We start from the raw sequence: 12,984 nt of genomic DNA, 5'->3' as shown, positions 1-12,984 counted from the left end.
GAATTTGTCTTTTTCAGTCCCAGTCCCAAATATGACACCAGTCACTGTAGCAGCCTGAATTTTGGTCTCATAGAATGTGTCCATTACAGCCTTGGCAAAACACCCCATTGCTTGGCAGCAGCCCTCTCTAGGTTGTGCTCTGAATACTTCCATTCCATTACGCACAATCTTTTTCTTTGTATGTGAGTAACTGTTCTGCCTGGGGATGACATTTTGTGCTATTGTTTTTTTTAATTTATTCAGAATCTGGTAAAGGAGAAGGAGCTGTGTAAATAGCAGAAAAATTTCCTCTCTGGTTCAGGCTCTGTTTGTAATCATTCCTAAAGGCTGAGTTGCTCCCTGGAACTCTGTGTAATAAACCCTGAACCAAATAGGAAGGGGTTGAAGGTCAACTATGGACTCAAGAAGGCATGTCAGACCTGGAAGATGGGCATTAAAAAGCAGCGAGTCCAGCTCAGTTAGGTTAGGTTTTGGAGGAAAACATTGTTTGCAGCTTTATCTCCTAGACAGGAGAACAACTGAGGCTGGATGGGGGCTATGCCTCCTGATTGGAAAAATGTGTTAGCCTATGACCACTAAGGGTCAGACCAATTACCCTATTTGGGGTCAGGAAGGAATTTTACCCTATGGTCAGATAGGTATAGACTGTGGGGGTTTTTGCCTTCCTCTGTAGCAGGGACATAGCCCTCAACCTAGGATCTTTTGTGCATATATTAACAACATTTTAATAGAAGCAGGGTGTTGGGTGCTGTGGTCCTGATGCTTTACCTGTGGCAGGTTAAGGTATATTGCTTTTGTGTTGCATCAAGGTTTATGGTAGTTGTACTGAGAGGTTAGATTATGGATTTGTATAGGATGGTTTGGATAGGGATGATCCTGTCTCAGGCAGGGGGTTGGACTAGATGCCTCTGGAATACTATTTCTCTGTGATTCTGTCTGATTTAGAACTCCTAGGAATGACCAGGGATGGTGATTACCTAGGTGATGAGGACAGGAGGTTGTGAAACTTCAGGGCCTTGCATGCCACACACACCCAAGCAGGTGTCTTGGGAGACAATGCCGCTGAAATTTGGGCTTTGGTTCTAGGCTGAGATTTCTGAAAGTTTGCTTTTGAAAGTCATTGAGAGTAGGGAACATTGTTGCTTTTGAAAACCTTATCCATCCTGCTATTGGATACTAACTGCAGTCTTAGAGAAGAAAATTTTCAGAATGGCCAGCATGCTGTTTGACCATCAGTGTTCCAGTACAGCTGTCAACTTGTATAGAACACAAGCTAATACTTAATATACCTAGAACCTGTATCGCTCTAGAACAGTGGTTGGCATCATTTTGCTGCAGCAGACCATTCTTAGGTCCTAGACCAGCTGGCACTAGAACTCAGCTACCACTGCTGTTGCTTCTCCTTGTCACCTGTCTGCAATGTGGCATGGGAAAGCTTCCTGTTGCCCAGCTGCCTTGCTGTAGTGTGTTGCAGTGAGATGCTAAATGTTGCTGAAGCCACAGTTGTATGGGCTAGATTGGGGGTGGGCAAAGGCCATCCTGTGGGCTGGAGCCGGCTGGCAGCCAGAGTCCATTTCACAGCAGCCCCTGCCTGCACAGCTAGGGCCAATCTCCATAGAGAGCCCAGCTGCTATGCCATGATAGCTGAAGGATGGGGTTGCCATAGAGACCAGCCTCATCCACGCTGGCAGGGCAGGGGGCTGCTCTGGAGCTGCTGGGAACTTGTGGTGGGGGTAGCTTGGTCCAGGGTCAGGGGAGAGCTGTGATTTGCTGCCTGCATACTCTGAGCAGGGACATACAGGTGGCGGATCATGGTTCTGCCCTGGCTCAGGACCAGGCTGTCACTGCTGCAAGGAGCCAGGGCAGAGCTGTGATTTGCCACCTGCATGCTCTGGGCAGGGGTATGCAGGCAGCGGATTGTGGCTCTGCCCCGGCTTTTTACAATGGTGACAGCCTGGTCATAAGTTAAGGCAGAGCCACGATCTGTTGCCTGCACACCCCTGCCCAGAGTACGCAGGATGAAGATTGCAGTTTTGCCCTGGTCCTGGACCAAACTGCCCTTGTCGCAAGACCCCAGCGGTTCCAGAGCAGCCCCTTGCTCTGCCTTGCCATGTACCCCCTCAGCGCAGCTGGGGCCTGTCTCCACGGCAACCCCAGCTTTATGCTATCACAGTGCAGCTATGGCTGGGAAATATCTTACAAGGGAGGCTGGAAGGTCGTCTAGGGATTGAGAAACCACAAAGAAAGGTGAGAGGTGTTTTATATTGGCTTCAGAGAAATGAATGGTGACACTGAGGGAGCTGTTAAGGCTTGTCATACACCCTAAACATTATGGGGCAAGCTGAGCAAAGGAGTTCGTGTTGGTGGCATGGAGGATATCTAGTCCAAGAAATACTGTAGGCATTATTTTAAAGAAGATTTGTGTCTTTGTGCATGGATGGAGGGTGCTTTGCTCCTCTAAACTGTAATCACATACTATCTTCTGCATTAGGTTTGCATACTCCTCAGCTAGTTTTATGGGGTTGGAGTGCTGATGTAGGCTTCTGGTGCTGTCTTATAGGGCTGTGTGAAATTCTGCTGGCTGTTTTGTTTCGACGCTATTTCAACTTGTTTTGAGCTTGAAGCAGTGAAATCAAAGCAAAAATAAAGGCTTCAAAACAGCCTCAGAACAAAACAATGGCAGTTGAAACACTTTGAAAGTTTTGAAACATTTCAAGTTTTGAAGCTGAAGCTGGGCTTGCTTGGAGGAAAACAGAAGAGGGAGGGGGAAGAGGGGGAAGGAATGCTCTCATATTGACTGTGTAGCTAGCCAGTGACTGTGATCCTTCCCTGAGGTCCCTTTCAATCCCAGTGCTCTGTGGGGGAGGGACGGAAAAACAGCATAAAAAGCAGCATTGTTTTGTTTCAACTTCCATTTCACGGTTTCAATGGGATGGTGTTCTGTTTTGAGTTTTGTTCCATTTCAAAGCGCTGTTTCATTTCATTTTGTTGAAACTGTTTCAACGTTTCTCCCACAAGCTATAATGGGGAAGCACGAACCTGCCTATAACTTTGCCATTTTTTTGGCAGATTTGGATGAAAACAGCAGGCATGATAGCCCCTTCTGAGGGCATGAAGCCTGCCAAGTTTCAAGGGGATAGGTGCAGGGTTTTCTGGGAAACTGCACCTCAAGCTGCTGACAAGCAAAACTCATGACATGTGTAACTGTATGTGTGTGGTAAGGTGTGCCCTCACTGGTCCTGGGGCCTCTACATGGCATGGTAGTGTGCCCCAATGATGTCAACTCCTCCCCTATAGCCTCATCCCGGTCCACCACTTTAAATGGCAACAGGTAATAACTTACTAAGCAGCACAGTAGCACCAGCCGCATCTCAGGCAGCCAGACTGTCACAGAGCTTTTCTTTCCTTTCCTGCAGGAGCTTCTTCTCCAGCAGCTGCCAGAGACCTCTCCCTGCCAGCCCCAGCCCTGGGGCTTAGATGTGCCTAGGGCCCCATGTCCTTTTGATCAACTGACGAGGGACAGGTGTTAGGGGTGTTGGTCTAAGGATGTGGCACTGTCAGACAAGGCTCTTTGGGTCAATCTAATCTAGAATCTTTTAGTATACCAACTGAATAGTTAGAGAAATATATCTTAGCAAGGTTTCAGGTTGAAAAACCATTCATCAGGCTCAGGAAGCACCTGCAGTTGGTACGTGTGCTGTTCCTGGATGGAAGGAATAGTAAAGAAGCCAGAGTCTGGCATGCAATGCAGGCAAGAAAGCCAGTCAGTGAAAATGGAAATGGAGGCATCAGGGGGTGAGGAACAGGCTGGGGTGGGAGGGGTGGGGGGGAAGGGGGATGTAGCAGCACAGGTAAAAGTAAAGAGGTACCTGGGGAGTCAGATGTCTGGCAAGTTATAGTGTGTACTGTCTTAGTCTTGACCTAAGGGTGCCTTCCCTAGCAATTTTTGTCCATTTCAACCCTATCTGTGCGTATCCCTCCTGATTACTGGTTTAGAGCAGTGCACATTCTTTTTTTCTTATTTTCTATACAGGTAACACTTCAGTCCTAGAATACTAGCAGTCAAGCAACACACTGGGTATTCTGAAAAATGTTCCCTTGGGGATTGCAAATAATGCCCAGTAATGGGATCCTTAGTACATTTTTGCTGTGTTTTTAGCAATTGGTTATACAGTTCTTTGAGCCAAAAAGGTACCCACTAGAAACAAAGCCAAGAAGCAGAAATCAAACTGTTTATTGACCCTTCACTTGGCATTATCTGCACACTACCCCCTCACAGAAAAATGAGTGACATGAACTAGGGTATGGAGCTATCACAATGCAGGTGGGCACCCATAGCTGTGGACTAGTGGGGTAGCAGGAACTTCCAGCAGGTTTTTTCTGGCCCCTCCTCCCCAGTGTGTTATCTGGGGTGGCTACCCTCCTTGCCCTATGCTAATTTTGTTACTGTTAGGGTAGCATATAGCATAATCCAAATCTTGTTTTTTCTGTGCCAAAAAGCAGCCTTGGGCTGTATATAACTTTTCCTACTTTGTTCATTAGTTCTTGTTGGACTAAAATAAAAGGTGCCATTGTTCAAGCTGTATTGTTTGCCAGACAAATAGATCAGAACTTTCATTAGCTAGAGCCGCAGTTACATTTTACTCTGACATAGTGGAATCCATAATGTCAGTGTATTAGGCTAGAATAAACAAAAATAAAAGCAAAGTCATTCTGAAAATCAGAAAGTTAAAAGTCTTAATAAACTGGTGGGAAAGAAAGAAAGAACAACAAGCACAGTATTCAGATAAGTGGTGACAGAAGACTATATACTTGCATACTGAAAAGTATCTTCTATTGATTATTTTTTATATGAATAAGACAAAAGGGGAAATTAATAGCTCTGGGCATGTTCCCAGAGACACAGATTCAAGGCTTTTGCTTTTGAGCTGGCAGACCTGGAAAAATCTACAGCTCCCTGCAACACTGAATATCTTTTGTGGGGTGTCTCCCATTAAAATCAAAGGTATATCAGGACTCTCTGGCATTAAATATTTCAGAACTATTTGTTAATAGTATCAAACTGATGCTTTGATAAAAACAGACCTAATTTTTTTTTAAACTGCTGAAGGTTTGGTTGTTCAGAATCTCTAAAAGCTGCATATTTACTTGCCTTAGGAATCAATGGGCACATCTACACATGCATTAAAGTGCTTTTCCTAATGCACATTAAATTTAGTACCTCCAGTGTGAGGTACTAAACGAATGTGCATTAGGCTGTGAATGTCCATGTTTTTTAAGTGATGCTTAATGAGCAGTAGCCTATTTTACTGCACAGTAGCATAATTGCACAGGTTTTTTATATGAGGTTTTAATGGGCAGTAAAATAGGCTACTATACATTAAAGCACATATGTAGATATGCCCAGTGACACCTAAACAAGTGGCCTGCATTTTATAGATGCTGAGCAGCTACAACAGCAATTCCCTCCAGAGAAAATCAGAACCATGCTTGAAGTTTGAGAATGCTGCCTTTTCATGCTTTTTTCTTTTGAAGACAGGGCAATCAATACATGCTGGTAGCAACTCCCATGTAGCTGCAAAATGTATCCTGTATTCAGAGACTGTGGGTGTTTGTGCCTTTCTCCTGGTTTGAATAACAAAGACATTAATGTGTCTGCTATTGCTCTGAGCTAACTGACTAGATGTATTTCATCAGGTGATAGAAGCCCATGTTCCTAGGATGGGAAATCCTGGTTTGAAATCTTGCTGTTAGCAAAAATCTTGGGGTTATAAAGAAACAGCCTGAAAAGAACAGCTGGATGGAAATACTCTGACCTTACTCGCATCTGTCTTGCCACATGATCGGTGGTCCTCAGAATTGTGAGGTTGTGAAACGTGTGTGCTCTTGTCTGATGTGAGAAGCTAAGTTGGAATGGATTTTGTAGTTTGATCTACATCATTTGAAGAATGTAGGCCTGCAGTTTATCACCAACAGGTTGATTCTCAATTGCTTTTTAAGTAGCCTGTTTATTGCATTACCATCTCGGAACAAAGAAATTGCTGCCTCCTTGTAGTTACATAAACAGGCCCCCATTGAGAAATAATGCAAAATTTTATTTTATGTGCTGAATGAAAAGCAAAGAGCAATTAACAACACCCTAGAGACTTGTACAACAGAAGAAGGAATAGCTTATACCTGTGTGGAATGATTTCATGATTTTAAAGATGTGTGGTTTTTACTTGATCTAAAGATAAAATAGCACTAGTTCTCTTCTGTATTCTTATGTTGCTCTTGCTGTTGGCATGAGACAGTTTTGCAGTAATAAAGTCCCAGTTGAAGGCATTGTTAGGGCCTTGTTATATCTTATGCTGTGAGCTGCACAAAGGCTAAGTACAGATGTTCAAAAAGCCAGAGGAGGAATCAATTTAACTTGCATGGGTTTCTGTAAGCAACCTAGGTTATATCAGTAGCAAACAGACCACACATTTGCCCTTTGCAGGGGGTAGGGGGGTGGGGGTGGGGGGCACACAGGCTGCCTGCACTGGCCAAGACCAGCAGGTTGAGAGTGCTCCTGCACACCTCCCAGCAGGCTCTTTGGGCTCCCTGAGCTTCTGGAGACTGCTTAGTACAGCCAAGCACCTAGGCCACCCATGATTGGCTGCTGGGCATGAGCAAGCACATGCCCAAACCCCTGCCACATCAGCCCATGCCCCACCTGCTCCTGAAGTTTTCAGGGGCATCCGCCTGCTTTCCCTGGCTTGGATGGTCATTTCCTTTCTCCCCTCGCGCCCCCCCACTAGTACTCCAGGACCCAGTAACCGTGGGCCAGAAAGGCCTTGCAGCACCCCATGCAGGTCACAGAGTTGCCTCTGTGCAGGCACAGTCCCAGTGCTCTGCCCCCTGCCCCTGGGAACAGAAGAGATGAGCTGCAGTGAGCAGGGGTGCTGGGAAAGATAGAGGGGGCAATGAGCCCAATCCGGGTCAGCAGGGAAGGGAGTGGGTAGACTGTTTACACTAGGTATAGCCTAGAGTGACCAAACTTTGGTGTAACACAAGCTGGATAACACAAATCAGAGATGATTCTGCCCTGGAGGGGTGTAACTTTGAGCCAGGTAAGTGCTTAAAACCAGTTTCAGGTGTTAATGTGCAGACAATTCAGGTGTTAAAAGCTCCAGGAGCTGCCCAAAATTACCATGTAACAAGGCCATTAGGCAGTTTACACACATGCTCTTCTAACAAATCTAATGATGACCTTAAACACACACACATACTCACCATGATGAAGCTCGTATATTAATTTACTGGGGATAAAATTCATGAGAAAAAATGCCTGGAATAATTCTGTTTTGAGGACCTGTATTTTCAGAACTGTAAATGTCATTTGGAGTTTACCCAGCCTGCATTAACCTATTGTAGGAGACATTCAGCAGACTACAAAATTGGAGACTTTTCCAAACTCTGTCTAGCTTTTCTTGTCTCCTAAAAACATCTTAAAAAGCCTTTGGTACATTTAATTTCAGGCATGTCTTTTTCAGTACATTGATAAACTTACTTTGCACAGATTTAATGATGTCTTTTTTTCAAGGATACCTAGACTTCTGTGTGTTTTTGCAAAGTATCAGCACACATCATTTACAAGCTGCTAGGACTACCAACTAATAATAGAATATTTAGTCTTTTTCTGTAGCACACATTTCAGCTCCATTCACAATCACTCAAAATGTGTGGGTGCGTAAGTCTGCCTCTTACTGCCAGTTTTGTAGCATGGACAGATGACACATTTATACTAGTGTGATTTACACCAGTTTATTACTGCTGCAATGTAAAGTCATTTGGACTCCAAAGCAGACAGGTGAGCAACTATCCTTGGCTACCTGTAGGCAGAAGCTGGCTACTATAGCACCTCACCACTAGATGGCAAGGGACCATATAATAGCTTGCCTTCAACAAACGGGTTGTGTGGAATTAGCCATGGACAGATGACATCTATGCTTACGCAACTTGTACTGTTGTAATTTTTTCCCTTTTTTCAGCAGAAAAATCTGCAATGGATTGGGAAAATTACCTTGGTGTAAGGGTCTATTTCTTCTGTCTGCTTCTCTTTTATATTGATGCCAAGGCTGATCACACTGGTGTAATGTGTCTTTTCCTCATGTCCTGACTTTAAAGGATGAACACGTGGATCAACTAAATCTCCTGGCACTAAGCTGCCTTCTACAGATTTTCTCATTTCTTCCGTAATAGTCATGTGCTTCCCATTCCCTGCCTCACATTTTCCTTCAGGCCACTTGACTTCACTTCTTATTTTAAAATGGGAATTGTTTAGATTTCATGTGACTCTTAAGGAACTGTGTGGAGAGTTTTATTTTTCAAAGAGAAAGTACATACGATTCAGCTTTCCAAAATGTAGGAAGCAAAATATCAGATATGGTTAGTTTCAGTTTGGTTCAGTGTTTTGGGAAGAAGCTTGTGAAGGAAGCTCAATGGGATTTTTCACCAGTCAAAAAGAAGAAAACCCACATTTTTTGTAATTCATCCCCATGTCCGAGGGATAGGCCATTATTGCATCATCTTTGTCATTTCATTTCTCTTATGGACTCCATTAATGATAACTTGGGTTCTGTGTTCTTGCTGGTTTTAGAGTTGCTAAAAGGTCTGTCAGTTTTAATTTACTAGAAATCATGGGTATGCCGCTTGTCAAAACTTCACTGTTAGAGTATATTATTTCTATTCCCCAGCATGTCGTCATACTATTGTTAAAAGCCCATGAAAGAGATTTTGAGAAGTGGAAAAGGAAGTCTGCCTTGAAGCTAAAGATGCAAACCCTGTATTTGTAGAGTGCCCAACATAAAGGGCTTTGGGAAAGAATTCTAATAACCATGTCTAAAAATCTAAACAACTAAAACAAGGAGAGGAAAGTGAGAAAAAGATTATAGTTTTTGTCTTGCCACATACACACTCACAAAAGGTTCTTAGAAGAGACCCAAAGACTTAAAGTATGTAAATATACAATATTATTCCTAACTTCACTTACTTCTTAGTTTATTGCCTACTGATTTTGCATTTTTCTGGGTTCTTCATATTATAATGTCCTAAGACCAATAGCTGCTTCATTGTTTCTTCCTTTCATTTGAAAATCAGTTGCATTTTTTCCGAGTATTTTGTTTGGCAGAACTGACTCAAGCCCTGTGATGAATCTTATAAGGGGTGTTGATAGGCACTAATTAAGGATTGATTGCTCTGTGCCAGCTTGTATTTACTGCCTGCCACGGAGACATCCTTTTCTCAAGCCGTAACTTTGTTTCCCGTCTGCACTGAACTTTGGACAGCTGCCTTTTGATGGCATTTTCTGTCTCTCTTCCTAACACCTGGCTGTCACAGGGCTGTTGCACTGCATACTGCCAACTCCTATTTTCTGGCAGTGACCAGATTATCTAAAACATTGTTTTCATGATTACAGGGGACCCTGAAGGGTTCTTATTACTTCCAGGGCAGTTATGGGAGCCTCCTGTGATTTAATTTTGTTGCTCCATCTTCGTGCTTATGTGGCTCCCATTAACACAAGAGTTGAACCCTTTTCATCTATTTATCCATGCAACAGCTATAATGAATCTTTGTGACCTGTGCCTATGCCCCTCTGAACTAGTTAGTCTCTCAGGTGCTATGGATTTTCCTTCTTTTAAACATGGAGAAGCAAGGCACAGAGATTAAATGACTTTGTCCACGTTCCACAGGACAATTGTGGCAGATCTGGAAGGAAATCTGAGTTGAATTTGTCTGTAGTCCAGTGTCCGTTTGCCTGTATAGAATACAGCAACTTCTGTAAGGCAGTTACAGACTTTGTAAGGCTGTTAAAACAAAGTTGATGATACAGAAAATCCATGGAAGGGAGATTTAAAAAAAACAACAAAACTCTCAAAAAGTTAGAGAAGCAAAACAAATCCCTTAGATCCTAGCACATTTCCTGTTGGGAGCTGTGCTGCAACTAAATCCATGTTGCCCTGTGAGGTGAAGTTCTGAAATGTAATCAGCATCTTCTAGGCTTTTGCAGTGCTATAGCCTGATTGGCCAAGAGGCAAAGCAGAGGCGGAATATGCTTCTGACTGCTCTTGCTTGCAATTTGAAAGTAGCTTCCATTCAGAAGCAGCCACTTGAACATTTCACTCTTCTCCCTTTTAATGGAAGACAGGGGGGAAAAAAACCCTGATTGCATCAGTGTAAAACAGTCTCAGTAGGGAAGAAACACCCTGAACAGTTATAGCTTGCAGCTGAGACTGGATATCATGGAAGTTGATACCGAAGCTAACAGCAAGGATTACAAGAAACTGCATCCGAGGGAGGCTGAAATCCAGGCGTGTGGTATCATGCTGGTGTTTTGAACTGCTTTCTCCCCAGGGGGTCTTTGTACTGTCTTTTTGTAACTGAGAAGCCAAAGGAGGATCAGAAGGGGAGCAAAGGAAAGGGGCTTGAAATTTAACAGGCAGTGAGCTGGAACAATCCCACCTCTGACTGGATCGGCATTTCATAAGATGAACTTCACACACCACCGGGGGGTGTCTCAGCCACTACACTTCTGGAACCACAGCCATGGATTGCATGGTGGTGCCAACGAGACGAGCGGAAAGGGTTACTCTTCAGGAGGCTGTTATGAGCAACTTTTTGTCTCCCCTGAGGTGTTTGTGACTCTGGGCATTGTAAGCTTATTGGAGAACGTTTTGGTCATTGTGGCAATAGCTAAGAACAAGAACCTGCATTCACCTATGTATTTTTTCATCTGTAGCTTGGCGGTGGCTGACATGCTAGTGAGCTTATCTAATGGATCAGAAACGATCGTAATCACGCTGTTAAACAGCACGGACACGGATGCCCAAAGCTTCACCATAAACATTGACAACGTCATTGACTCAGTGATTTGCAGTTCTTTGCTTGCTTCCATTTGCAGCTTACTTTCGATAGCCGTGGACAGGTATTTTACCATCTTTTATGCTCTCCAGTACCACAACATCATGACAGTGAAACGAGTAGGGGTCATCATAACATGCATCTGGGCAGCTTGCACAGTTTCAGGCATTTTGTTCATCATTTATTCAGATAGCAGTGTGGTCATCATCTGCCTGATCAGCATGTTCTTCACCATGCTTGTTCTCATGGCTTCCCTCTATGTGCACATGTTTATGCTGGCCCGACTTCATATAAAAAAGATAGCTGTTCTTCCAGGCACTGGAACTATTCGTCAAGGTGCCAACATGAAAGGGGCCATTACTTTGACCATCTTAATTGGGGTGTTTGTTGTATGCTGGGCCCCATTTTTCCTCCATTTGATCTTCTATATCTCCTGCCCCTACAACCCATATTGTGTGTGTTTCATGTCCCACTTTAACTTTTACCTCATCCTCATCATGTGCAATTCCATCATTGATCCACTTATCTATGCGTTCCGAAGTCAAGAGCTTAGGAAAACTTTCAAGGAGATCATATGCTGCTACACACTGAGAGGGCTCTGTGATTTGTCAGGCAAATATTAAATGGACACAGCGACGTTACTGTGCACACACACCAGAGCCTTTAAACCTTTAAGTACTTTCTCAGCAGGACCTGGGCTGCATCTTTAATAACAAACATCTCTCTGCTATAGTTATAAGCCTAATTTATGTATAATTTATATTGCTGTACTGTAGCTGTACAAGTTACAGCTGTGCCTATTTAGCTGTGTGTTTGTGTAGGGGAAATCACCTTACTAGTCTGTAAATAAAAGAAGATGTAACAATGCTTTCCAGACTGTGAAATGCTAATAAACATAATCATTTATAGGTACTGAAGGCTGGAAAAAATTATTGCCACACTTAAAAGACACATTGATCAACATTTGTGCCTAATCCTACTGAAATGAGAGAGACAGGTAGTTAATTCCATTCGTGTATTAAAAGTATGCACAAGGAATGCGGCCCATGATTAGTGTTTGTATATTACTGGTTTGAATTACAAAAGGACATTTCCCCTAAAGATATTACAATCCAGTAACCAGCTTCATCATAAAAAAAATCAGTCATGTGGAGCTCTTTGTCCTCCATTTATGCAAGAGGAGAGTTTCTAGCCTTTGGCTACAAGTATTGGAAACAGTAAGATTTTTCACACATGTCACATGGATATGTTTTACAATGCAGCAAGTATTGTAAGACTGAGGTTAACTTTAGGAAATCATTTCCTAAAGTGATGTCCAGCTCTGGATAAAATTCCCCGGACTGATATCACTGAAGGTTAGCTTAATCTACCTGCCATGGAGCAGATGTAATATGGATGCTGACATGGTAAGCTGAAACACACAAACTCACCTTTGTATCTGTGTATCTTTAGGGTTCATAAGGTACTTTTGGTTGGGCAGTTCCTGTTCTTTCCCTTTTTAAGACTTCCACTTAACAGCACTGTTGGCTGATCCTCTGGTCTCTCCTTGCTGCCCTGTCTGTTCTCTTGTACCATGCATGCCATGGATTGGACATCCCTACTCTAAGTACTTGGCTACTGTATTTTTGGATGGCATCTCTCTGTGTTCTTTAAAAAACAAAACAAAACTGAAAAAACCCCCTAGATTTTATCATAATGTGTAACAAGCAACCCATTTCCATCTTCATTTTACTTTGTTCCTATATTTCTGGAGAACTTCCGATGAAGCCAGCTGCTTCTAACATGGGATGTATTTGGAAACTGGCAGACTCTGTGACACCTTGCCAGATCCTGAGCCTGTTGGCCACCCTATGTATTGTTCAAAGTTTTATTCAGTTACCAGTTATAATTTCTAACATAAAAATCACCTCCTCCTGTCTTTGATTGCTAACTAATTCCAGGCACATGCTACACTAAAATGTATTATCCAAGTCTCAGAATGCACATTGGTAACTGGGGGTGAAAAACATTTAATGAGGGGTGGTATCATTATTCCAGAACCAAGCGTTCTAAATTCAGAGGGCAGGCTAATCTTAATGACAGACAAATGCGGCAGGGGCA

General features: G+C 43.2%; 1 protein-coding gene across 1 annotated transcript; it reads left to right on the top strand.

The window, feature by feature from the left end:
- Positions 1–10,146: 10,146 nt before the first annotated feature.
- On the top strand, positions 10,147–11,690 carry MC4R (melanocortin 4 receptor). The gene has a single exon (XM_090037286.1). It carries the CDS (start codon positions 10,512–10,514, stop codon positions 11,505–11,507), a length of 996 nt encoding a protein of 331 aa, XP_089893412.1. The 5' UTR covers positions 10,147–10,511; the 3' UTR covers positions 11,508–11,690.
- The last annotated feature ends 1,294 nt before the right edge of the window (positions 11,691–12,984 follow it).

This window comes from Crocodylus siamensis, chromosome 3 (assembly GCF_052110815.1).
Source record: "Crocodylus siamensis isolate JL-2025a chromosome 3, ASM5211081v1, whole genome shotgun sequence".
Classification (NCBI taxonomy): Eukaryota; Metazoa; Chordata; order Crocodylia; family Crocodylidae; genus Crocodylus; species Crocodylus siamensis.
This window is presented reverse-complemented; position numbering and strand designations above follow the sequence as displayed.